The following is a 27,824-nucleotide window of genomic DNA, read 5'->3' as shown; positions in this document are numbered from 1 at the left end:
AAGGACAAACCCAAAAACAGATTCTTAACTACAAAGAACAAACTAATGGTTACCAGTGAGAAGGGGCAGAGGGTGAAATAGGTGAAGGCTATTGAGAGTACACTTATCTAGATGAACGTGGAGCAAAAATGGAATTGTTGAATCACTGTATTGTACACCTGAAATGAATATATTACTGTCTGTTAACTACACTGGAATTAAAATTAAATACAGTGGATGATACATTAAAAAATAAGTCATGTAAGAGAAATGGCATTAGAACACAAGAATGACTAGCACACTATAGCTGAAGAGAAACTTATTTGTATCCTAAGATAACCAGGGATGCTTTTATGAGACCCTGATTTTCAGATGTCTAGTGCTTATAGGTAGATAAATATGCATTGTTTGTGTCTACTATAGATATTGAAATGAGTCCTTTTATTGCTAAAGAAATTTCTTCAGAGCAGGCTTTTTTGGTTAGAACTTTTAAGTCTTTGGAAAAGTGGGAATGTGGTAAGAAAAGGAAGTGTAGGTGAGGATCCATGAGTACAAGATTATGTAGTATTTTTTAATACGACAGAAAAATTCCTAGCATCTACTGTCTTCCAAAGAATTGCCGTGGACCTCACCAAATTTAGGTTTAGGGGTTTTGTCATTAAGCATGTAAACAATAGATAGTTTCCATCTGTGTTACTCTTGTAATGTAACAACTTTCTTATGTAATATTTGTAATCAAAAAGCAACTTGTCTGAATAAGAAAATATTAATCATCTAGGAGTTTTGTTAAGATTTAATAAAGTATTTTGGTAGCATTCTCCACAGTCGTTCCTTTAAGTCTTGTGTGACAAACTGAGAAATACCTTTGCACACAGTGGGTAGCCAGTAGGTTTTCTGCAGGGGGTTTCTACTGAGACCTGACAGAGGGTATCTTGGCAACTGTTCAGAAACCTACATTAACTTAGTTGGGCCCTGCATGGAACCTCATGTTCAGCAGAATTCTTCTGACCTGCCTCTGCATGCCAGGCTAATCAGCAAACACCTAATGAGCCCACTCCAAAGAAACAGACTCTCTCACAACCTACTTCATTTTCATAAGTTCTCTGGGGGTGGGGAGACAAGGCTTCATGAGGACTGATGATGCTGCAAAGACCACAATAATGATAATTAACTTGCTGAATTTAGAAGATTATGCTGTTAATTAGTTGCAAAATAAAGATAAGTAATAGAGCAGCAGATGGTAGGATAACACCCAGGAGAAGGAGGGTTATTACTCTGATGAGCTTTTGTGGCACATATGAAATATGGATCTGACTTTTTCATAAATTGTTTCTAGAGAACATTATGTTTTTTCTTTGAACTATGATGGAGTAGTTTGTTCCTACTAAGTTCTGACAGATGTGATAAAATTTGCTTTCAGGAGTGTGAAATATAACCTAGAGTTTGAGTAGCAAATTATTTTTAGCAGATTACTTCTTAAAATGAGGAAGTAGTATCGGTCAGCATAACGAACTATTCATTCTCTGACACAGTTTATATCTAAGAAAAAAGTTTTCAATGTAGTAGTTGAATTTTACGTTGCTAAAGTTAATTCCAAACATTAAAACATTAGTCTGCTTAGAAATATAGTAATAAAGATATTTTAGTTTTCTTTCCAATAATGTCTGTAGTTTAAAATTAAAATTATGCTTAAGCTTTATTGTATATATTGGGAATACAGACATTTTGGATCTCAATCTTTTCATTATATTAAATTTCTGTATGGAGAGAAGTATCTTATTGACTGCTGATATACTTAGAATACTTCATATAGGCAAAAGCTTTAGTTTGGCAAGACTTCGAAGATGTGTTCAATGAATTAGGAGTTAGCAGAATGTCTGATCCTTGCTCTGCTTCTTACTCTTTGATTCTGGGAAGTAACTTCATTCACTCTTTGGACCTTAGTTTGTCAGTCTGTAAGCTGCTGATTGGACTAATTGATCATCAGTGTATCTTCTAGTTTCAGAATTCTGTTGGAAAAAAAATATCCATGGTATTTATATATGTTTTCATCGATATTTTTGAACCACACTATTTGTTGTTCTTTAAACCATCTCTGACAAATATATATATGGGTGGATTGTAGATATCCTTTTATTATAAAATTTTCATGAATCCTCATATTTAGTGACATCTTTTTTTCTCCTAACCCATTCTTAATTTTTTAGTGTATGTCTATTTTTTTTACTGCTTTTTAAAATACATATATATGTGCAGTTCAGAACAGGGTAAATTAACCCTTGAAAATCTTTTTCTTAAATTTTGTACCCAGTGGCACACTTTCTAAGTCAGACCCATTGTAATCAATGTAACAGCATGGAGCAAACATTAGAGCTTCCTCACTGGGTGAGACTGTATACACTAGGGCAGTCAAGAGAGGATAATGAATGAATACTGATGCTGCTTTTTAAGTGCTCTATAAGGTAGTAACTTGCCCTACTAAAGATTATTCAAGAGAGTGATGTTTATGTACTTCAGACTCCCCTATGTGCAGTTACTATATTTCATTAATTCTAAGAGTTAAGCTCTTCACTATAAAACTTTAAATGCTCTTCAGTTCTGTGTTTTCTACCTAAGGACTTAAAAATATTTTATCAACACATAATTTACTAAGCTTCACATCTCAACTGCTACTTATATTTATGCACATTTTATATCTAGAAGTGAAAGCCCTGTAACCTAACACTATAGACTGGATGCTGTTTACTGTATTTTGATGTGTAACATGCTGTTTTTAAAAGATTTAATTATGTAGACTGACCACCTCCCCTGATTTTCCTCCTTTGTTCTGCTTATAATGATCTGCACTTTCAAACTCTATTTTGAGTTCTTTGACCACTTTGCCTAAGTAGTAGTTCTGGTTGCAGCCAACTACTCCTTTAATCCATTATCTAACTTTAGTTTAATCCACACATGTCCATATTATCCCATCAGTTATAAGTGTCTCAATTTCCTGCGTCTTAGCTATTTCTGTGACCTTGGGCAAATGATCTCTGGTTTCCTAATCTCTAAAGTAGGGGCACTGTCCTAGTAGAAACTCATTGAAAAAATACTGATAACAAGGATGAATTTCAAGTGCATTATGCTAAAAGGAAGAAGCCAAATTCAAAAGGCTGTTAACATTGTATAATTCCATTTATATGACATTTTAGAAAAGGCAAAACTTCGGGGATCAGAAAACAGATTAGTGGTTTCTAGGGGCAGGGCTGAGAGGAGAGAAGTATAAGGGAATTCGAGGGAATAGTAGCACTGTTCTGTATCCTGATTGTAGGGTGGTTACACAACACAATGCACTTGTTAAAACTCTAGAGCTTTGCACAAAAAAGACTTCTTACTTATATGTAACTTATACCTCAGTAAATTTTTTTTTTAAATATTTTTTTATTTGAGAGAGCAGGAACACGTGGGGGTGGGGAGGGCAGGCTCCCCGCTGAGCAGGGAGCCCAGTGCAGGTCCTCTGTACCAGGATTCTGGACTCATGACCTGAGCTGAAAGCAGACACTTAACTGACTGAGCCATCCAGGCACCCCAATAAACTTGTTTTTTAAACTACTGACTGACTTGCTTTTAAAATGATACCCAGAATCTACAATGAATAGCAGTAGAGAGAAAATGTCCAGTAATACTTTTCTAGGTATAGTTACTGCCTTGGGAAATGTTAGTGACCTTTTCATGTATGCTTTAGTTTTTCAGGGGTCTGGATCACTTAAAGATGGTAAGGAGATATACATAAATGAAATCAAAGAAATTACAAATTTGGGGATAGTTGTACAATTTTCTAAGTTGTTCTTAGTTGAAGTAAGTGAAAGCAGTTGTACTAATGTCATCTGGGGGCCTCTTTCAGAAGCTCTTCTCTCTTTCCTACCTGTATCAAATTTTGTGATGAAACTTTATTTTGGGCTTAAGGACTACATCTCATTTATTAAGAACAATATCAGCAATAATAGTCCCAGGTCTTTCAGGTCCCTTTCATTTCTAAGATATTACAGTATGATTATCTTATGCTAATTATTACATGCTTATATATTTTTTAACAATAAAACTACCCCAAATATCACTTGTGCCATTTTCGCCAAAGAATCCAATTTCTGTCAGTTAACAAATACATGTGTTGCTCAGTTATGTAGCAAATCAGTTTATCAGTTGCTTAAAAGTGGTGCAGAGAAAGATAAGGCAATCTCTGTTCTTGAAAGAGCTTACTAACTCAAAATTTTACCTCCCCTCACCCCCCCAAAAAAAACTTAACTTGAGGAGATAAGTTATTCACATATACCTTTTTGCTAGTAGAAAATAAGCTTTATGCAAATTGCGTCTTTATTAAGAGATAGCCCATAAATGTTTAGGGCCTCCTCCTAACACTAGGTTATTCATACTCTGACAGTGGATCAGGAACAATTCAGTTAACTGGCAAATGGAACATAGTAGAGGGGGTAGACTTGGAACTAAATCTTCTTACTGGAGACAGGGAAGACATAATGGAGGCAAACCTAACTGTAGGTCCTAGGAGGAGGTTCAGTCTGACAGTTAATATAGTGGCCTAAAAAAAATGCAACATCAGGTTGTTGACCAAACAGGCACTGACATAAGACTATCAAGCAGAGATCAGTTGGGCGCAAATTTGGAAGAGGTTTAGGTTTAAGATGTAGGCAGAGCCTGGGAAGATGGAGATATAAGAATGAAGTAGGAGAAATAGGTGAAAGTGTACGTAATTAACTTGTGTGCTTATTTTAGTTGAGCAGAGCTAAATATTTTCAGTCAACAGTGTTTTTATTTTTTACTCTTTTCTCGAAATTTGTTAGAGAACAGCAAAGTGTAAAATCCTCTAGTAGTGCCAGACAGACTCAGGAAAGCTTCTCAAAGTGTTTATCTTACTATTTGTAATGGTAAAACTAATTTTAAAGCCAATTATATTCTTGTATTCCTGAATAAATATTTTGTTGTTGTTGTTAACCAAAGAATATGTTGGAAGTTGGAATTGAGTGGAAAGCAGCGAACTTTTTTTTTTAATTGGTGTTTGCATTTCAGAGATTAAAAGCTGCTTTGACCCAGCAACATCCTCCAGTTACCAATGGTGATACTGTCAAAGGTCATGGTAGCGGATTGGTTAGAACTCAGTCAGAGGAATCAAGACCACAGTCATTACAACAGCCAGCTACATCCACTACAGAAACTCCGGTATGTGTGTTGTTTTTATCATTAGTACTTTATCATCCTTTAAGAAACAAATACAGTGTAATTTAAATGACCATTATATATACTTTGAAAAAAATTATTTCTGGTCATAATTCAAAAATATACCAGAAACCTTGGGAAAAGGTAGTTCAGTATAAAAGTATTGATACCCCAAAATAAATAAGTAAATAAATAAGATAGGCAGTTGTTACTGATCAAGACACCATGTAAATGCTTCTGTGGGTGTCTGTGTTTCTTGGCCTGACATGGCATAAATATCCATCGATACTTTTTAAATCATTTTTTGTTGATTGTATTCAGCAAATAATGTGTGCATGTGTATGTGTTTATTACATTACTAACATAAATCAAATGATTCTTGGATTAAAATCTGAGAAACATTGCCAAAGGAGCAGATATATATGCCTTATGGAAACTGTTTATGCTGGAGGTCCTTTTCATTTATTTCCAGTTTATGACTGCATATTAGATGGCTGATATGTCTGTTATGTCTATAGTGCATCTCTACATGGAATGATTACTGTATTTCTGCTAAATGTTTTAGAACTTTTAAGATAAAAGGTACTTAAAGATACTTAATACTAGCATTGGCATTAAAAAGCAAAACTTTGCAATTAAAGAAACAGGTAAATGGCAAGTTTTAGGTTGCCTCAAAATTGTAACTTTTTAGATAATTGTATTTTATCTTCACAAAACTTAGAATAAAGTGGAATGTAGGTGCACCTGGGTGGCTTAGTTGTTAGGTGTCTGCCTTTTGGCCCAGGTCATGATCCCAGGAGTCCCACATCGGGCTCCCTGCTCAGCAGGGAAGCCTGCTTCTCCCTCTCCCACTCTCCTGCTTATGTTCCCTCTCTCACTGTGTCTCTCTGTCAAATAAATAAATAAAATCTTTAAAGAAATAAATAATAAAGTGGAATGTAGTTGTGGTAGTCATCCATTACACAACTTGGAGCAAGAGAGAAGGAAAATAAGTGTGTATGTTTTAATGTCATAATTCAGAGATTAGCAAACTGACTCAGGGCCCAAATCAGGCCATGGGTGTTTTTTCGTATGGTCTGCGAGCTATGTGTGGTTTTTATATCTTTAAAATTTATTTAAAAGAAATGAATATATTATTTACTTATAGTAACTAAAGTTTACCTGGATCTAATTTTTATTTATATCCTTGTATTGGATGGGAGCTTCTTGAAGGCGGGACTTTATCTGTTTGTTTACTGTTGTATCACTACTTTCTAGGTACTCCCTGTGTTCTTTTTAATAATGAGGAATGAATGAGTCAATGGAAAGAGGGAGAGGAGGAAGAATACATGTTTTTAAGTGGCCCTAAATTCTTGTTAGGTGTAAAAATATACAAACATAACTGTATTAGTTTCACTTATAATACTTGTGATTATTAATATTTGTGTAATAACTGAGTTGTCAATTAAAAAAAAAACCTGTTCTTTCCTATTCAGCCAAATGAGTAAAAGAAAAAAAAAAAACTGCTATTATCAATAAGTTAAGAGGATGAAGAAAAGAGAATATTTCAGGGTTGCCATTCTTGAAGCAAGCCATAGAAATATTTTTCTAAAAGATTAACTTAAAATTATGTACGTAAAAGAAATGATCTAATTTAATACTTAACCTTTATTACAATTAAAATACAGTATAAATTAAATTGCCCTGAGAATTTTTAATCCTAGTTATTTGGAAAAGGAATTAAATGATAACGTATGTTTTTTGGAGTTTGTAGAGTGAGAAGTAGTTTGGTGATTTCTCTGTGGAACTTGCATTGAGCTTATATATAAGACCCCTGCTGATAAGGGAGCACTACTATACTTTTACTCTTCAACTTTTTACTCAATTTTAAAGAAACCAATTTTTAAGAGAAAATTTTACTATTTTTTATTTTTAAAATTGTATTTAAAAAATAGCAAGTAAATGGTTTTTCATAGTGAATTAAGTAAATTATTAAATTTTTTTACTTTAGTACTTTATAATTTTTCAAAGGACTGTATTGTACCATAATGTTAAAAAGTACACTTGGAAAAATATAAGATCTATACATGTTCATTTGTATTGCATTTTCAGCTTCTTCATTTTATTTCTTTTTCTCTTTTTTTTTTTTAAGATTTTATTTATTTATTTCACAGAGAGAGATCACAAGCAGGCAGAGAGGCAGGCAGAGAGAGGTGGGGAAGAGGCTCCCCGCTGAGCAGAGAGCCTGATGCGGGGCTCGATCCCAGGACCCTGAGATCATGACCCGAGCCGAAGGCAGAGGCTTAACCCACTGAGCCACCCAGGAGCCCCTTCATTTTATTTCTATATAAATGAAGTGTTATACAAACTTGAAATATATTCACTGTGATAATGAATTAATGAGAATCCTATTTTAGCAGTACTTATTTATTTCAAGGAATTTGTTAAAGCACAGAGTGGTATTTCATGTCATCTCAAAATATTGATATATACAATGGGACTTAGAAAACAAAATTAGTAGATCTTCCTCTTCTGCCACTCTTTACTACCCGTGTTCTCACTCATTATATACAAACATAAAAAGCTTCCATTTATATTTATTACAGGCTTCTCCAGCTCACACAACTCCACAGACCCAGAATACGAGTGGTCGTCGAAGAAGAGCAGCTAATGAAGATCCTGATGAAAAAAGGAGGAAATTTCTAGAGCGAAATAGAGCAGCCGCTTCACGATGCCGACAAAAAAGGAAAGTCTGGGTTCAGTCTTTAGAGAAGAAAGCAGAAGACTTGAGTTCATTAAATGGTCAACTGCAGGTATGGTGTATATATGTAAATTTGGTCTTATTTTTAATAATTGTGAACTTAGTTCTCCCTGTTTTTTCCAGTTAGCCATCCAGACATTTTAACACACAATATTGGGTGTGTATGGAGTCTACAGTAAAGCATAGTTCTGTAAATCTATTTGAATAATGAGATGAAGTAATACAAAACTTGCAACACTGACACAATAAGGAAATGTTAGATGTAAGTTTTTACTTGTGTACTATGAAAGTACCAAAACTATCTGGCTTAAACTTTGTAAAGTTGTGGTATATAAAATTCAAAGAATCTTAAAATTTAAACTGTCACTGGTATTCCACTTTTCTAGTTTTTTTGGTTTGTATCACAACTGTGAAGTCGCTTCAGTAATATTTTTAAGTTCTTTGGTTCTTTGAATTATAAATTTTGTTTATTTAGTGCTTAGAAAAAATGTCAGATTGACAGCTTTGGAAACTGAAGGGCTCTAATTATCCACAGAACAGATGCAGTATGGCCAGTGGCAGTAAAAAAATCACTTCATACTCCCTGCCATTGTGCCCCAGATGGGTTTCTTAGGAGCCTCATGGAATAAAAAGGTTTTAAGACTCCTTTTTCAGTCTTATGCTAAGATTTCTGGTAATGGTATCAGAGAGCACTAAGATTATTTCCTTTATTCTGCTTTTTCTTTATTCCTTTTATTTTCGTTTTGTTTTGTTTAAAGATTTATTTATTCATTCGTTCATTTTAGCAAGGAGGAGTGGAGAGAAAGAACTAGGGGAGGAGCAGCAAGAGAGGGAGGAGACAAGAACCTGAGTGACTCTCCACCAAGCACGGTGACATAGGGCTGGATCTCAGGACTCTGAGATCATGACCTGAGCCGAAATCAAGAGTGGAAGGCTTAACTTAATGAGCCACCCAGGTGCCCTTCCCCCTTTTGTTTTGTTTTAATGTTGTGAATATTCTCCAGGAAAGTCTTGTAAACTACCAGTTGATGAGCATCAGCTAGAAAACTGATGTTAATGAGTTGTAGTCATTACTGGTCAGTCTTCTGAATTAGCCATTCCCAGTGAAAAATGAATCTTTCCATATAATCATAATTGTTGTTGAGACTTGCTGATTTGTTAAATCTATCTTTAAGGATGTCACCAATATAAACATCTGTTTAAATGCTTAGGAAAAAGTTTTTAACACCAGACATAGCACTTACTAAGGTAAATTTTATAAAAATTGTTTTAGGGGCACCTGGGTGGCTCAGTGGGTTAAAGCCTCTGCCTTCAGCTCAGGTCATGATCTCAGGGTCCTGGGATCAAGCCCCGCATCAGGCTCTCTGCTCAGCAGGAAGCCTGCTTCCCCCTCTCTCTCTGTCTGCCTCTCTGCCTACTTGCAATCTCTCTGTCAAATAAATAAATAAAATTTTTTTAAAAATAAATAAATAAAAAATAAAAATTGTTTTATGTGTGAAGCAGTCATCTTTTAAAATTCCGTATTGTGCTTTAGATCTTGATGCCTAAGCTCTAGAACAAGTAAATTGTCTTGCAAAATTTATTTTTAGCCATTTTATTTTAACCGTTTAGAAAAAATTTAAACACAATTTATCACATCACAGATATATATATATATATATAATACACACACATACACTAGGGTATTTTTAAAAATATTGTCTTACCATCATCTGATAAATTCTTATTCAAGAACTATTTTCATAACTTCTTAGGAAAAATTCTGATTTTTTTCCCTCTTAAATAAAATGAAACAGATTATAGGTACTAATTTATTTATGCTCAAAAAACGGCTATTCTTTGCCAGGTCTCTTAGATTATGAATTACTAGTTTAAATTTTCAGATACTCATGTTACATTAACAAAATGATTTAGGTGCATCTATTTTTTTTCTTTTGTGTTCTTAACAAAATTACTGTTCTGTGTGACTTGGCTATTTTTTAGTTGTCATTCTTAGTTAGCCTCAATTGCTTTACCCATAGAATAGAGATAAGTACCTGTTGATCCTACTTCCCTGAGGATTTTTTGCATAATTCAGTTGAGTTAGAATGAATGAAAGTATTTTTAAATACATAAATTTTGAATCTTAAATTTATCAATATTTTCCTTTGTAATTTGGCTTATTGTCCTTTTTAAGAAGTAAAAATGTTTGAAAACTGTACTACAGGGGTATAGAAATGTACAGTATCATTTACAGGATATTCTTCAACTTTAGGTGGGCCAGTTTTCTGCTTTGACCCAAGTCATGGCAAAATTAACAGCTTTCATGAGATACTGCTATTTCCGTAATTGTATTGCAGCCCTGGTCACCATTACTAATAACAGCAGTGCTTTGTTATTTCAGAATACCTTGAAAAATTCAGTATTCAAGATAAATATAATCTTTGTTTCATTCGTCCCCTGTTTTTTCCACCATACAAACTATGATTAAATGGTAAAATATATTTTTGTATTTAATCTTGGTAGACATTTCTTTTTTTTTTTTTTTAAGATTTTATTTATTTATTTGACAGACAGAGATCACAGCAGGCAGAGAGGCAGGCAGAGAGAGAGGAGGAAGCAGGCTCCTCGCCGAGCAGAGAGCCCGATGCGGGGCTCGATCCCAGGACCCTGAGATCATGACCTGAGCCGAAGGCAGCGGCTTAACCCACTGAGCCACCCAGGCGCCCCTCGGTAGACATTTCTTGATTGGAGGAATAAAGGCAGGATTTATCATCTAGGTAAAAGTTACCAACACATCATTTCCAACATGAAACTTTTAAATAGAAGTCAAATTCAAGAAATTCCTAAATTAAGCTCTACAGTTGAATATAACATTAGTTAATACCTCAAATTACAAACAGAAAAGTAAAATCTGTATCTTTAATCATTGAAAACTAAGTGATGATGGAATCATGGTAAGATAAAGTGTTCTTAATTTTAGAATTGCATATCAGAATTTCACTATATAAAATGATGTTATCTTTTTTTTAAGATTTTATTTATTTATTTGAGAGAGAGAGCATGGAGGTAGGTGCAGAGGGAAAGAGACAAGGAGACTCCACACTGAGCACAGATCCTGATGGAGAGCTCAATCCCATGCCTCTGAGATCATGACCTGAGCAGAAATTAAGAGTCGGATGCTTAACTGAGCCACCCAGCATCCCCTAAGAGATGCTCTTTAAAATACTTTTGCAAAAGAAGAAAATGAAGTTCATATGTATGTGTTAACCTGGAAAATTAGAATATATTGTTAGGGATAAAAAGAAAGTTGTTGAAAATAGCCAAATGTCCATCAGTAGATGAATAGATAAATTATGGTATGTATATACAATAGAATATTATTTAGCAAAAATGAGTGAATGTGGATGAACATGCTAGAATGTGGATGAACTCAGAACATTTTTCCTTAAGTGAAAGAAGCCAGAAACAAAGCCACCTATGACTCTGTTTATATGAAATATCTAGAAGGGGGTGCCTGGGTGGCTCAGTTAAGTGCAGACTCTTGATTTGGGCTCAGATCACGATCTGAGGCTAGTGAGATCGAGCCCCACATCACTTTCCATGTGGGTGTCGTGTCTGCTTGAGATTCTCTCTCTTTCTGTGAGAAAAAAAGGAAAGTATCAAGAGAGAAATTCGTAGAGATAAATGCAGATTGATGGTTGCCAGGAATGGGGGCAGGAGGAAGGGTGGTTGAAAATAGAAACTGGTTAATGGGTAAGGAGTTTTACTCTGGACTGACAGAAGTGTTTTATAACCAAATTGAGGGAGGTGGCTGCACAACATTGTAAATGTACTGAATGCCACTAAATTGTTCACTTTAAAATAGTTAATTCTAGGGGTGCCTAAGTGGCTTATTTGGTTGGGTGTCTGCTCCTGCTTGGGTCATGGTCTCAGGGTCCAGGGATCGAATCCCGGACCAGGCTCCTTGCTCAGTGGCAAATCTGCTTCTTCCTCTGCCTGACACTCCCCCTGCTTGTGCTTGCTCTCTCTCTCTCCCTCTTTCCCTGACAAATAAATAAAAAATCTTTTTAAAAAATAAAATGGTCCAGTCTAGCTCATGGGAACGTCAGCTCAGTACTCAAAAAAAAAGTGTACACTAAAATAGCACAACTCTGTTTCATTAATAAAAGGTTTATAGTTACATTGGACAAATGTGTAGATAAGGAAATTGGTATAGGAATGAATCCCTAAATTATAAGTAGAATTTTAGGAATCACATATACCAGGAGTAAGTTGTGAAAAGGCTGTTGAGAACATGAATGATTTGGTAAGAAAGGTCCTTCAATTATGACTTTCTCTGTTGTTTCAAGTGGATAAGTGATTTTATTTTTTTGTTGCTTTTTAGTTATCAAACAAAAACAATTTTAAAAAGTGACAGATTCTGGTTTTCAGAATATTAAGAGTTAATAACATGCTTATGACAGATTCAGGCAGAAAAAATTTCAGTCTGCCAACAGAAAAACCGTTAACTGTGAAGAACAGAATGACTTGTAAAGAAAATTGAATGTCAGAGAAATAATTAAACTCTACTTTATGTGAAAACATTCATCGTTCTACATTTCCTTAATAATCCTTCACATGACATACAGGCTTAGCTGATCAGTATAGTGGGCAATAATGACCCATGGTTACTTATATGTTACAAATAAATTTTAACGAGTGTTGAGGTGTGACTATACATATTTTTACCAAAAACATACTAGGTTTTAAAGAGCATTAATTATTCAACTCTCTTGCCCCACTCACTGAATTTAATTATATTTTAGCTTTCTAAAATTGTTGCTAAAAAGACAATTTCATCAAATTGTATTAGAGATGGCAATCTAGACCAAAACTTGGAGACTGTTGATTATCAATCATTATGTTTTTAAAGATAATATATGACTGGGGCGCCTGGGTGGCTCAGTGGGGTAATAAAGCCTCTGCCTTCAGCTCAGGTCATGATCCTGGGATCAAGCCCTGCATCGGGCTCTCTGCTCCGCAGGGAGCCTGCTTCCTCCTCTCTCTCTGCCTGCCTCTCTGCCTACTTGTGATCTCTGTCTGTCAAATAAATAAATAAAATAAATAAATAAAATCTTTAAAAAAAAAAGATATGATTTTATTATCTTGAAAGAGTTTTCACCTCTTTGTGGCTTTTTCAGTTACACTCATTTTTGAATTTTGTTTTCAGCTTACAAATTCAGCATGTTTCCTTTGTGAACAAAGGCAGATTCTTTACTAATAGTAGCTCCTTAACAGTTACTCTTTGTATAAAACTTGGGAGTTTTTGTTGTAGATTTTGCTTTTAAAACAGGTATTGCAAAATGTGTGTGGAGTAGAAGCTCAATAAATTGGGGGGGAAAAAAAAGCATTCTTCCATAGCCGGATATGTGAGGAGTTTTCACTGATAAGTTAATGATAACAGAAGAGGTTTTGTTATTGCTCTATTGACTTAAAAGGGATCCAAAAAAAAAAAAAAAAAGAATCAACTCTTTTATTTCTGATACCCACCCAAACAGTATTTTATTTATCGCTTGAAATATAAAGGAATGGTGACAATTGGAAGATGCTAAACCTGTTTGTTTTAATTCCTGAAGAAAAAAAAAAAAGTATTCTATGCTATCACTGCCTTTCTTCTTTTCCCCTGAGTTTTAACCAGGTTCTAGAGAGGGAGAAGGTAACAGTGATGCCACTACTACTTCATGCATTTTATTATGAGCCTGAGACCTAGTACTTCTTTTTACTAGGCCTTACTAAAAATCTTTGAGCCTTTACTTCCCTATCTTTCATACTCATAGAATAAGTACTGTTATGAAGATCAAACGAGAGAGAGGGTATAGAGAAATCTGTTACAACTACAGTATGCAAATGCTAGTTATTTATTATTCATTCTGTCATTAAACATCCATTGTGTGCAGGGCATGTTATTAGACATAGGAGATAAAACAGTGAAAAACATTGTCCTTACACTTAACAGAATTTGTGGTCTAGCAAAGGAGACAGGCATGAAACAAAGTATGAGAATACTCTGAAGGAGAATAAGAGAAGGGTCATTCCCATTCATTTTGCAAGGTATTTCCAAAGTATTAAGAAACCTGTCATTTTTTTTTCTGTTGTTACAGACATGTTCTCCATTGTAAGGTTTTACATCCATGACACTCCTTGGAACTATGTGATGGGAATCTTGATACTTAATCTTTGATTTTTGTGAAGACTAAACCAGAAGAAAATCATATCTTTAGCAATGAGAATCTCTCCAAAGAAGAAACTGTCCAATATTATTTCTTTAATTTTGGGGATAGTGGCTGAACTAGAAAGTCAGAGATCATAAATTAATGGAATACCAGGTCCTCAGTCTATGGCCAGGTATCAGTGAAAAGCTTTGATAGATTAATCAGTTGGCTGATTTGGTCTGTCATGATTTCATCAGTCTAATCTGCTTCATATAAAATTTAAAAAATTTTTAAATTTAAAAAAATTTTTTTTTGTTCATAGTATATAATTAACCTTTGAGTAGCTATAGATGGAATGGAGAAATGGTACAGACAATGCCAAAGTAATTTACATTTTATTTTAGACCAGAATAACAATTTTTCCCAGCATCTGCTTTATCTTACCAAAAATGTTTACCTTGACCAAAAAGATCATAATATGGTTTATGCTGAATGTCTATGTAGGATATTTAGAAGAGAGGGCATTTGTGATTTTTTAAAAATTCTGTAACTGAGAGGACACTGTAAAATATGCCAATTATCATTTTATGTCTGAGAAAATTAACAGTGCGGATACATTGGTGAAGTTGTTGGTATAAATAATGAAATTAGGACCTCTGACCAGTTTTATATTATTTAAGCAACTTCATATCACCTTTCTTTGGAAATTTTTTTCCTCCCCCTGAACATAGAATTACTCATAGTTCTAAAATATAACTATGTACTTAGTCTTTAGTAGGCTGTGTGCTGTACTCTGGGGATACAAAAAGCAAAGATAATCCCTACCCTTGAGAAATTCCCAATCCAACAGAGGTGGCAAACAAGTAAACCAAAATCAACAATCCTGTGTAGTAAATACTATGTAAATGTACATATGTATGTGCATACGTGTCTGCGAGCACAGAAATGGACTTCTTTTCCTATCTGAACTTATACTGTACTGATTTCACTCTTAAAGATGAGTGAAAAAATTAGCAAGGCAAGAAAAAGGAGAGGAAAGCTTTGTAGGTAGAGACAACATTGGATATTTTCAAAATTTCTATTTGTATAGGTCAAAATGGTTAAATATTTTTTTTCCCTATAGGTCAAACTAATGTGAAAGGGTGGTCACAGGCACCAGATTATAAGAGATTATATGTTGTGAACTAAAAATACGTATCCAGGGATGCCTAGGTGGCTCAGTCAGTTAAGCATCTGCCTTTTAGCTCAGGTCATGATCCCTGGGTCATGGGATGGAGTCCCACATCGGGCTCCTTGCTCAGCAGGGAGCCTGCTTCTCCCTCTGTCTGCCACTCCCCCTACTTGTGCTCTCTCTTTCTCTCTGTCTCTGCCAAATAAATAAAATCTTAAAAATAAATAAATAAATAAAATAATAAAAATACATATCCAGCCCTCTTTCATATTACAGAAGTTAAAAGGAGAAACCTGTTAGGAGTCTCAAGATCAAGCTGACACAGCAGAGAGGGAGAGATTTTGGGTATTATGTATTAGATTATTCATAACCTGGTTTCTCATTTTTGGTGTCATTAATAAAGAGCTGTAAAATTAGTTTATTGACACTGACTGCAGTATTCCATAGAAATGAGTTTTCTAAACAACTTATTTTTTTAAAAGCAAAATTCTAAATTCTAAAAATTCCCCTTTTGTATTTTTGATCATTGCACACCCATTCTTATCTCAGATACAATTTTGTAAACACGATTTAGCCTTTATTTAATATTTAGCTTTACTGTAAGCATCAGTTTTTGTTTTGTGCTTTAATGTATTGTTGCAGTTTGTTGTTATAGGGGTATGAGAAACTAACCAACAGACTTGCTTAACTTTTATTCTTTGAATTTTTATGTTTCTGGCATTGATCACTTAAGGAAAGCTAATGCATCTAATCTGCTAAATTATTTTACATTCAGCTTTCTGGTTAGGAGACCAAGGGATGGAAAACAAAGTGCCTGAGCTTTTAGAAAAGTACACAGGTTGGGGCGCCTGGGTGGCTCAGTGGTTTAAGCCTCTGCCTTCCGCTCAGGTCATGATCCCGGGGTCCTGGGATCGAGCCCCACGTCGGGCTTTCTGCTCAGCAGGGAGCCTGCTTCCCTTCCTCTCTCTCTGCCTGCCTCTCTGCCTACTTGTGATCTCTGTCTGTCAAATAAATAAATAAAATCTTAGAAAAGTACACAGGCTTGTTATATTTTTTTAATTTTGGGTTCATAGATGAAATCTGAATACTTAAGGTTAATATAAGTTCAAATAAGTAGTTTAGTGGTGTTTCTAAATTAAGAATTTCTTACCATTTTATTAAATCCACATTATTTCTAACTCTTGATTGTTGGTAATTATCACTAATTTATGCATCTTTAATATCTGAGGGTGACCAAAAGGAATTAAATGGAATCTCTTAATTTGGAAGTTTTATATACAATTTACCAGATTAATACATCCAAAACAATGGCTGAAGTGCTCATTTATTTTAATTAACATATAATGTATTATATGGCCCAGGGGTACAGGTCTGTGAATCATCAGGCTTACACATTTCATTGAAGTGCTCATTTTTTAATAAGGACTACACCAGGGGTGCCTGGGTGGCTCAGTCAGTCAGACATCCAGCTCTCAGGTCATGATCTTGGGCATCATGGATCAAGCCCCACATCAGGCTCAGCTTAGAGTCTGCTCGGGATTCCTTCCCTCTCCTTCCTTGGCTCCTACCCTCACTTGTGCCCTCCTTCTAAAATGAATGAATAAATAAAATCGATTAAAAAAAAATAAGGACTAGGACAATCCACCATTAATTTGTCAGATTTAAATATAGATGTATACAAATTACCTAGATTGAGGGGAAGCTAAACTGTTTAGATAATTTTATCTGCTTTCATTGTTTCCATGTCCAGCACAGTGCCTTGCTCCATTTTAAGTATCCATGATTCTTTGGTTATTGTGGTTTCCCCTGTGGAGCTCTTCATAGTTTCTGGAAAACTTGCCTAATTGAGTTTCCAGGATAAATTTTTCATTTTCAAGTGCAGAGTCAGTGAAATTCATTCTGACTCCCTTGATGTTTCTGATTTTTCAAATAATCAAAAGAATATGCAACATAAGTAAAAAATACCTTCTATGGGTAACCTGTAATACATAAGCAGTCCCAAGGCAAATGATAATATAAAAACTTCAAAATATGTTCTCCAGTCATGTCATTATCTGTTTAAATTTTTATACAAGTTGCAGTCTTTGTACAAATGCTAAAATATGCAAACTGATGTGTAATGATTAAACCTATTTAAGCACTATATTTTGTTTATTCCTTGATACTCTGTTAAAAATAACCGATATTCTTGATTTTCACTTGTTATAAACAGTAAGAAATGTTTAGTCTGATGCTGTTAAGGTACATAAGTTGTTTCTTCTCCAGAGTGAAGTCACCCTGCTGAGAAATGAAGTGGCACAGCTGAAACAGCTTCTTCTGGCTCATAAAGATTGCCCTGTAACCGCTATGCAGAAGAAATCTGGCTATCATAGTGAGTAATGTTCCATTACCTATAGCCTTAGGCAACATCAGTGAAATACTGCAAGAGCGAACCGAGCTACCATTAAAAAAAAGAAAAACAAGAGACTGCAGTTCTAATATTTAATATTAAATATCAGAACTTCTGCAAGGTTATTATGGAATGGGGAATATACTTTATAGAATTGAGAATTTTTGAATTTTCCTATTTCTAGCTTTTTCCCTAGGGATTATTATACACCAACAAAACAAGTTAATAATTTAAAATATACTGTAAGTACTGATGATATTTTGGCTTCCCAGATTAGCATTTTATCTTAGAATGACAGTGAAACACTACTTCTTTTCCAACCCTCCATTCAGTAATTTTTTAAATTAACTGTCTTCACTTAACAATATAGAGTACCTGTTTACAGTATCGGGTCCTTTTGTTCTTTATTAAATATCAGCACTGTGCAATTTTTATATTGTTTCAGATCTTTATATTGAGTCTTTTAGTCATAAAAATGCTAAAACAGAACACTATTTAAATTATCTGCTTTTAAGTTTTCTCTTACATGTTTTCCCCAAAATGAGATTCTTCTTTTTTCAGCATTTTAGAGGTTAATTGTGCTTTTTCCTTCTTGTAATGTCCTTTTTTGATAAGATGCACAATATTGGAGCCAGCTGTTACTCTTGAATAAATGGCCAATTTTGTCCATCGTACACAAATTTGTAACAAATAACAGAGCTGGGATGCATTAGGCAACATTCATAATATATAACCCACAGCTTTCCCTTTCATGATTTAGTGATATTTGAGGATATTTGTAAATGTGAAGATTGTTTCAACCATATGTATCCACTTCATTTTAATTTGCCAATGTCAGTAATTCAAAAGAAAGAAACATTTTGTATTGGATGCAAACAGTTCCTCAGGTGCTCACGATAAAACTTAATGGCCACCATCTTTACTTGTAGTCATTGTAAGCAGTTTCATCAGAATAGGCAATATTTTTTAATTTAAAAGATTCAGTAGATTTAGCAACTCTTTACTGCCATATATATTTAGAACATTGATTTTTGTCAGTTTTGAGCAAATAAATCTCAGTCCTTTGATATCTAGTCATTTTCACAGGATGGTGAAACACATTGTGGAGTAAATTGGACCCATATAGAAATATGTTTGGGGTTTGTATTAACAATGATTGCTGCAGGGATGAGACCATTATGGCTCCCATCTGACTTAACAACATAATTTCCTATAGAAGCTACTGAGTTCAGCATTATGCATATATGATTTTCTTAACAAGAGAGCTCTCTTGAATTTTGATAGTTCAAAAAGAAATATACAAATTATTCTACAAAATTAGAAGGAAAATGAATTTTTCAGTTACAGCCAATTAAAAATTTATCTCATCTGCAATTATTTAATCTTAGATAATCTCTTGGATAATCCCAACAGTTTTATCTCTATAATCAAGGCATCATATGCTGAGTAAAGGCAAGCCGTTTTTCATTTTAAGCAATAATTTATAAAGAGGTTTTTATAAAGATTATAGATGTAGAGTTTATATGCCATACATACCCTTAAATAAACTGAAAGTCTATATTAATAAGTTTTGGGGTTTTGTGGTTTTTTTAAGATTTTATTTATTTATTTGACAGAGATCACAAGTAGGCAGAGAGGCAGGCGGAGGGAGAGAGGAAGCAGGCTCCCCGCTGAGCAGAGAGCCCAATGCGGGGCTCAGTTCCAGGACCCTGAGACCATGCCCTGAGCCAAAGGCAGAGGCTTAACCCACTGACACCCAGGCACCCCTAGATTAATAACTTTTTAGGGAATGTGCATTATGCTAGGTTGTATAGACTATAAGAAATGAACAAGACATTTTTGATGTTTGGAGTTATTCCTACCTTTTTTTCTGTCTAGTCATCTAATAATCAGACTGAAGTAAAACTTTAGTTTTAGCATAGAATTAGTTCCCTTCAGCTCTTAGGAGGTAACTGAGTTTTGTAGAAATTTTAAAGTAATTTCTCTTTTCAAACTTGAAGTCTTAGGAAAAAAAAAAGATTTCTCTGTTGTTTAGTAGTCAAGGTATTTAGATTGACTGCTTAAATCTTAGAGAAAATGTGGGAAAATTCAGATACCTAACACTGTTCATGTTGTAGCATACAGCTATTGCTAATGGTGGTGAATTGTAATAGTTAACACTTTCAAAACATTTGTGAAATTAAGGTTTAACAGAAACTAAAGAATATTACAAAATCTTTCAGGTAAAGGTCACAGTATAAAAGCACACACCATAGAGTTTCTCAGTTCTAAGGCTCAAAGTCCCCACCTTGTAGGATGAAATCCCTCAGTCATGGGAAAGCCCTGACAATTGGGGTCACATTAACAATCAAATGGTATAAAACGTGAATGAACATATGAGTACATTTTTAATGTTTGGATTCTATGAAGAATAAAACATGAGTGGATCTTACTACCATTAATTCATATTTTCTAGATCTCTAGGCATAATTAAAATGGTATTTTACTTGTTTCCATAATCTTAAGTGGGAAAGAAAGCTTCTTGGGCCCTAAGTATAATTGAGAGCTTATATTTTCATTAATGAAAATATGTATGAACATAGGTGGAAAACTTCATAGTGTGAATTGTCAAACAGCTGGGGGTTTTGTAGCTTTCGAGCTGAAAATGGCTCTTGGAGTGCAGTAAGATTTCAGTCTTTCTAGTGCTTGTGATTATACTAATGATTTTTCTCTCCTCACCTTCTAGAATTGGACAGGTTTTCACATTATAAAGATATTTTATATATGTAAAATTTATAATTATGTCCTTTATAAGGGAGTACCTGATGCTTTGTGCAGCCTAAGGATTTGCTTTACTTAATTCTGAAAGTCTGGAGATAGGCACTTGTCCTTACAGTTTACTAGTTAATTATGAGTCCTTCCACTGCATATTTATATTTCCTTATACTGTTCATCACAGATCAGCCTCTTTATGTTTGAAAGAAGGCATATCCCTAGAACTTAACATTGAGAGAAAGGTCAATTTGTTTTCCTGTTGAAGAAGAGAGGTGAAATAGAGAACTTTTTAGTGTTCTTTTCAGTTAAAGTGTCATTGCCAGGGTTTGGGTTTTTCTGAACACATATATAACTGTTGTATTGGCTCTTTAACTGAATCATAAATATTTTATAACATTTGTTATTGCTTCATCAGAAAAGTATCCTTTCTGCTTTATATAATTTTAAAAGGATTATGGATAGATTTTTTTTTTATTGTATCTGGAGGTCAAATTTTTATCTTGAGGTATGATTTTGCATTTCTAGCAGATTTATAGAGAAGATGGCATTCTGTCTAATTAATACATTTTAAAAACTGCTTTATAAAATTGCATGGATTTGAGGTAAACTTGTCAAAATTCTGTAAGTACTGTATTTAGAAAATTTTCAAAATGATGAATTTTATTTGAACTGAAGTCTAGCTGGCCAGGTTCCTCCCCTTCTGTCTTCTGTATCACAAATGATGGGATAAGTCCTGTTTTAAGGGTCCAGAGGCTTTTAATAACTGACTTTCAGAATAGGCACCTGGCCATTATTAAGCAGGCCAGTTTGCATTGTCTGATTTAATGGAAAGCCTTCTTGTTATTTTTAAGCACTAAATAAAAAATTATTTTAATGCCAAGTGAAACGTACAAAAGAATACATCCAGTATGATACTGTTTTCAGGATGTTCAAAGATAAAGCTAAATAATATTGTATATACATACCTATTTGGTAAAGCTTCAAACAAAAAGGGAATGGTTAAAGAACCATCAGAATGGTGATTACCTTTGATGAGGAGTCTCCAGGAAGCATCACTGTTATTGTCAGTGTTCTCTTAAGTTTGGGATGAGGATCACAGTTCCTGGTTCACGTTATCATTGTATCTCCTAAGTTACATACACTATAATTGCTTGTGTGTTGTGCATATCAAATTTTTCACTAACTGAAATTATTAGAATCTATCCTGTTAAAATGAGAAAGGTGTAGGAGATTCATTGTTCAAGCCTAAAAGTTGGTAGCTTTTCATAAAAACTTAGAAAGCCCCTTTCTGAATATCTTTTCCATTGCAGTGTCTAGAGTTTTATATAATTTTTTATTTGAACCCCAATTAATTCATGCAGCTATAACAGCTGGTGGCATTTAGAGTCTAAATACTGCTTATTCTCATGTGGCTGCATCATTAGAATCAGGTGTTGTAATCACCGATCGCTGCAGTAGATGGAAAGTCAGCCAGAATAAATATAGTTCTGGAGAATGCAGAGGGAATAATTTGAAAATGTAATTTTATGTAAGAATTCATTTTGTTTATGCATGTGGTTATAAATTTTTTTTTACTTTTTAATAAGAATGGCAGGTAGGCAAACAGACTGGTTTTGTTAAATGTGTTACTTGGTGTTTGGTTATATCTGTAAGTACAAGGCTATCTCCCAAATTCCTGCCTGATTTCTTAACACTGTTTAGCAAATACCTTAACTCTGTTCTGTGAGGCACACAAGGCTTCCCCGTGCCTGATTGTAACTTCATCTGACCTGCTGTGGTAAAATGGCCTGCTTCGAGCTTAGAGCCACCTTTCATTTATTCAGGCCCAGTCATACCAACTTAGCTCAGTAACCAACTTTGTAAAAGCCTGACTTTTCACTCTGTATATTGACAAATGACTGACACATTCTTACAGATGTCTTTAAGAAACAGTAACTTTTGTTTTTTCCACCCAGCCGCCGATAAAGATGATAGTTCAGAAGACCTGTCAGTGCCAAGTAGTCCACATACGGAAGCTATACAGCATAGTTCTGTCAGCACATCCAATGGAGTCAGTTCAACCTCCAAGGCCGAAGCAGTGGCCACCTCAGTCCTCACGCAGATGGCAGACCAGAGTACAGAGCCTGCACTTTCGCAGATTGTTATGGCTCCTGCCTCCCAGTCACAGCCCTCAGGAAGTTGATTAAAAACCTGCAGTGCAGCAGTTTTAGATACTCATTAGTGACTTCAAAGGGAAATCAAGGAAAGACCAGTTTCCATTTATGCGAAATCTGTGGTTGTAAATTTTTTTTTTTTTTACTTGAAATTAAATTTGGCTCTAAAGTTGGTGTAGCAGCAGTTGATGATCAGACTGAACAACAGATTTTAGTCTCTGGAAAAAGACTGATTTTGCTTTTTTTATAAATATTGTTAGATTTATTTTCTGTGCTCAATGTGTAAATTGTATTATAATTCATTGTGGTTTATTTCATTTTTAATTTGGTGGTGTTTTAATAAATGGGGGTGTTACTGAATCTCTTCCCACTTCCATTTCTTTTGACCACCTCTTAATCCTCAACTGTGATGGTAGTATTGTTTATCATTTATACCAAAGTTCTGCATAGTCCCTGTTGACTTTGTAATATTAACAAGGTCATAAAGCACTAGCAAGAGAGAGATAGAGATTTGCTTTTAATCTTTTTGCCTTTTATTTTGCACATTATGCAAAAGGAAAAACATTAGAGAACACGTTTTAAGTGAGTAAAACATGGTAAGAGACATACGATGCTTTTATGCACACTCTGAAACTAAATCAAGATCATTAATCGTGTGTTTTCTTTAAGATTTTAAGTAGACATGAATTTTGGAATCCTTTATCATTTCAAAATGACTATTTTTCGAGTCTTAAATTCAGTATTTTAAACCCTATGTTTTGAGGCTGTTAAAAATATGAAATTATATAATCTATGATACAGGGTTATCCAATATCTTAATAATTTTTTGAAATTGGGTTTTGGTTTTGGTTTTTTGCAGATTTCAGGTTACAAACTGAGAAGTTTATGCATAATCACGTATGGTATGGTTGCCAGAAAAAGCCTAAAAATTACTTAGAAAATTTAAGACTGTTTACCCCCATTGTCTTGTACTTGCAAGCTAAGTTGTACTTATTCTTGTGAAAGCACTGTCATCTTTTAGTAGCAAATTTTGATAACGTTTCTTGTGGGAAAAAAAATCAGTATCTATCTTTAGAACAATGTAATTATAATGTGGGAAGCAAGAGTGGATGAGAGAGAGTGTGTGTATGTGTATGTATGTATGTATGTTTCTTTCAATAGTTTATGCCAGCAGTCTTTGCTTGAATGTTTAAGGTTGCCTTCAGTGTGATGCTGGCCAATAGATGATTGCAATTTAAAATGTCATTACTGTGCAGGCTTGGATAACTAACATTCCATGATGTAGTTTGTTTCTGATGAGATGATTGTAGGTATACTTTTCTCATTATCCAATCATCTGTGGGATACTGAGTTTTCTAATGTGCCATTATCTATTTTTATTCTGCAGTTATGTTCAAAATACAGTACAATATTTTAAAATAGACTAAATTGTTAAAAATAAAGTAGTAGATGTGTGTAAGACAACTTTGTAAAATAGTTATGAGTCCTACCCAGTAGCAACTTCTGGCATTCAAGCAGGATTCCATTATGTAAATATCTGTAATGCATTTATAATAAGTTGTGTAGTTTGTTCTGCATCTATACTACACTATTTACAAACGTCTCAGTGCCATCTCCTAATGAGACTGACATTTAAAAAACCTATATCAAATATCCTTGATAATTCAAGGAAATATCCCACCTGCCTAAGTTCCAAACTGGGAAACATTCAGATTATACAAATGACATTTCAGGACTTTTAGGTATGAAGATAATAGGATTTTTATTGTTTGGCTTATTAAAAGTGAGCATTTTTAGTTGATAATCCTACTTCTAAATTTTTTTTTATTTTTAACTGATTTTATAATTTTAAAGTAATGAATTTCTAATCGTGACTTTGCCATAGTTATGCTAAGGAGTTGATCTCAAAGGCACAAAATATGAATTCTGCAAGAACGCTATTTTTTATTGTAGTTTGGATGGGTTAGGAAAAGCCTCAATTTTTTCACTCTCCTAAGTCCTTCAGTATATTTTTCTTTTATTATTTATGCAAGTTAAAGTTTTTTGGTAACAGGAATTCTTGCAACTGTAAAATAAAACTACATAGATGTAAGAAGTCATGTAAACGGTTAATGAACTTAACCAAGGTTAGCAAAACTTTCATTGTAAATCAGTCTGTACTCAGCAAATAAAAATCATTATTAGTTGTATAAACACAAATTCCATTTTGACTTTCAGGATGTCACACTACTTCTGTACCTAGCATTTTGAGTCCTTATATTTGCAATGTTACACAAACTGTACTACTTTCTTTTATGTGCAGTTTGCATGAGTAAACCATCAGAGAATAAATTCTATCTTTAAATTATGTTCATAATTTGCTTGTCCTTACCTGTCTTTCATAAAGTAAGATCACCTGATAATGATACTGTTTTTTTTTTTTTTTCTCCCCTGCAGAAAGTTTATTACCTGAAAAGAACCAGGTAGTCTTTCTATTTATATGATAAAAATTCATTCCTTCTGAAAGACTTTTCAACTGCAGGGTGCTCAGGCCTTTTCTTCTCTGCATTCATTAAACCCCATTTGTATACAGTGAACCTTTAATCTTCCCCAACCTGGAACATTCCCCCAACTACAGCCACACATAGATCTACCAGTCTTTGGCATTTCTTGGCGACTGCCTAACAAAACATCTTGAACATGACGTGTCCAACATTGCATCTCAACTGTAGTTCAATGTGACATGTCCAGCACTGGCTCTTCATCATCTCCCACCTTCCCTGCACGTGTGCTTCTCCAGCAGTCTTTCATAAGGCACTGATGACAGCTCCATCCTTCCAGTTGCTTAAGCCGGGACAACTCTGTTGTTGCCCTTGATTCCTCTTTTCTCACAGCCCACCTCCAAACTATTAGGAAACGCTGTTGGCTTTTCCTTCAGAACAATTGAGAATTCAGCCACTTCTCACCCTGTTCATTGCTATCATCCTGATCCCTGCCCTCATTTTTTTTCTCCCCCAGGTTACTGTATTTGCCTTGTAACTGTCTCCTTGCTTCCACCCTGCCTCCTGTAGCCCATCCTCAGTATAACAGCTGGAGTCGTCCTTTCCAAATGTGAATCGGCTTATAGCATTTCCCTACTTCAAATCCTGGCAGCCACTCCTCACTGCACTCAGAGCTAGAGTCCTTAAAGTGGCCTGCAAGATGATTTTCTCCCCCACCCCCATGTTTTTACATCACTGAACACATGTATAACTTCGTTTTATTCGGTGAATGACTGCTTAACTAGGTGTGTCGGTCATTGTTCTGGGCACTTGGAATCCACCAGTAGCCCAAACAAAAATCCCTGACTTTGTGGAGCTACATTCTAAAGAGGAGGGTGGGCAGGAAGGTGTTGGGGAAAAACAGTTAACATACTAAATACATTGTATATTGTATTAGAAGTGGCCAGGGCTAAGTGTTTACTAAACAGAGGCTGGAGAGCATGTGAAGTGGTATTTCAGTCTTCTCTTTTAGGTTGAGCCAATCTGAAGAGATGCAAAAAATCACATGGCGAATTTTTACATTAAGGTACACATTCTAACAAATGTATTTAATCTGGATTACATGATTTTAAATGGAAGATTTCATGAAGACAAGGTGATGTTCTCCTCTAACAAAATTTGATGAAATACTAAAAGGTCAAATTCATGTTGGCATTGATTTGTCTCAGAGGACAGGAAAATCTTGTCTCTGGCATGTATTTAATGTTAAATATAGTTTATTAATTCTACATCTCAGACTGTAGCAATTAATGCTTGACACTTAAGAATTTACTTGTGAGAGTAGAACTGTGAGGGAATCCTGTTTACTTCTAGGCCTTCATTTATACACAGGCACAGACAGACAGAAAAAAAAATACCTAGAAGAAAAACATTTTAAATCTGACATTTCTAGAGTATCTTGATCATAGGATAATGGTTACTTTCGAAGGCAAGTTACACCATTTTGTGTCTGATGTAGTTATGAAAAATAATTTCTTTAAACTATTAATAAATACAGTTTTTTTTAAAGATTTTATTTATTTATTTGACAGAGATCACAAGTAGGCAGGCAGGCAGAGAGAGAGGGGGAAGCAGGCTCCCCGCTGAGCAGAGAGCCCGATGCGGGACTCGATCCCAGGACCCTGAGATCATGACCTGAGCCGAAGGCAGAGGCTTAACCACTGAGCCACCCAGGTGCCCAATAAATACAGATTTATTCCCTAATTCTCACAGGGTTTTAAAAAAAAGATCTTTTCCAGACAGTAGACTGAGACATGGTCATTCATTGAGGTAATTTAGGATCTTAATAGATCCTTGAAAGTTAATATCCTTCTGTGTGGAGAAAAATGCACATAAAATTTAGAACAAAGACCTTTCTGGAAAAAGCTTCCTACCATTTAAGTTAATGGTGAGTTCCCATAGGAAAAGCACAATTTTGAAAATGTTTCAAAACTAAAGGATTAGTTCTGAAATAACAAAGGCCTTGTGACATTGGAACCTACAATAAAAAAGAAAATATACATAGCTTTATTCTATTGTAGTAGTCCAAAGCACCAAATCAGATGTTAGTTATAAAATTATCAAATCTGTCATGGCACTCTAAAAGGGTTTTGTTATTCAACAGTGGGCCAGTGAGTTCCATCTTTCTTCCTCAAATATACATGAAAATTTTTCCAATGGCTTTCAGAGAAGAGGAAGACATTGATACAACCTGGTCATGGTCACAATGCCTTCCCTTTCTTCTTTATTTTGCATTTAGTTTTACATTTAAGACCATTCCTTGAGCTAGAATTTGTTTTAGTTGCCATGGCTCTATCATGCATTACCTCGATTATTTGGGAAAGTATTTGAGTCTGAATCTCATTTTTAACTGTCAGTTATGTCAAATGAAGGTTGGTTTACTTATATTAGATTTCGTTTCCTGTGAAAGTAGACCCCCCCCCACTACCACCAAAAAAAAGAATATTCTCCCAAAAGACATTTTAAAATTATTTTTTGCTAATTGTTTAAACGCATGTACATTATGAAGAGATGTGGTTTTCTATAGCCTGACAGAAAAATTAAGCAATAATTATTTAGTGGGGTTTACCTAGCAGAATTTAAGATAATAGTCTGTTGTAAGTTTCTCAGAATTGGGAACAAATGCATTGTTTATGAGGAAATAAAATTTGCCAATACATTTGTCTTCAAAAGTAAACCCTTTTGGGCGCCTGGGTGGCTCAGTGGGTTAAGCCGCTGCCTTCGGCTCAGGTCAT

General features: G+C 34.6%; 1 protein-coding gene across 5 annotated transcripts in view; it reads left to right on the top strand.

Annotated features, from left to right (window-relative positions):
- Positions 1–24,926, top strand: part of ATF2 (activating transcription factor 2) — an 84,596-nt gene extending 59,670 nt beyond the window's left edge. For all 5 annotated transcript variants that reach the window (XM_047722232.1, XM_047722233.1, XM_047722235.1 and 2 more), the window contains 4 exons: positions 5,044–5,193; positions 7,776–7,982; positions 17,540–17,645; positions 22,373–24,926. In XM_047722232.1, coding sequence (XP_047578188.1) covers positions 5,044–5,193; positions 7,776–7,982; positions 17,540–17,645; positions 22,373–22,599 — 690 coding nt within the window. In that variant the 3' untranslated portion in view covers positions 22,600–24,926. The remainder of the gene's footprint in view (positions 1–5,043; positions 5,194–7,775; positions 7,983–17,539; positions 17,646–22,372) is intronic.
- Positions 24,927–27,824: the final 2,898 nt, after the last annotated feature.

The sequence above is a fragment of the Lutra lutra genome, chromosome 3 (assembly GCF_902655055.1).
Source record: "Lutra lutra chromosome 3, mLutLut1.2, whole genome shotgun sequence".
Taxonomy (NCBI): Eukaryota; Metazoa; Chordata; class Mammalia; order Carnivora; family Mustelidae; genus Lutra; species Lutra lutra.
The sequence above is the reverse complement of the archived record's forward strand: the minus strand, read 5'-3'. Positions and strand labels throughout refer to the sequence as shown.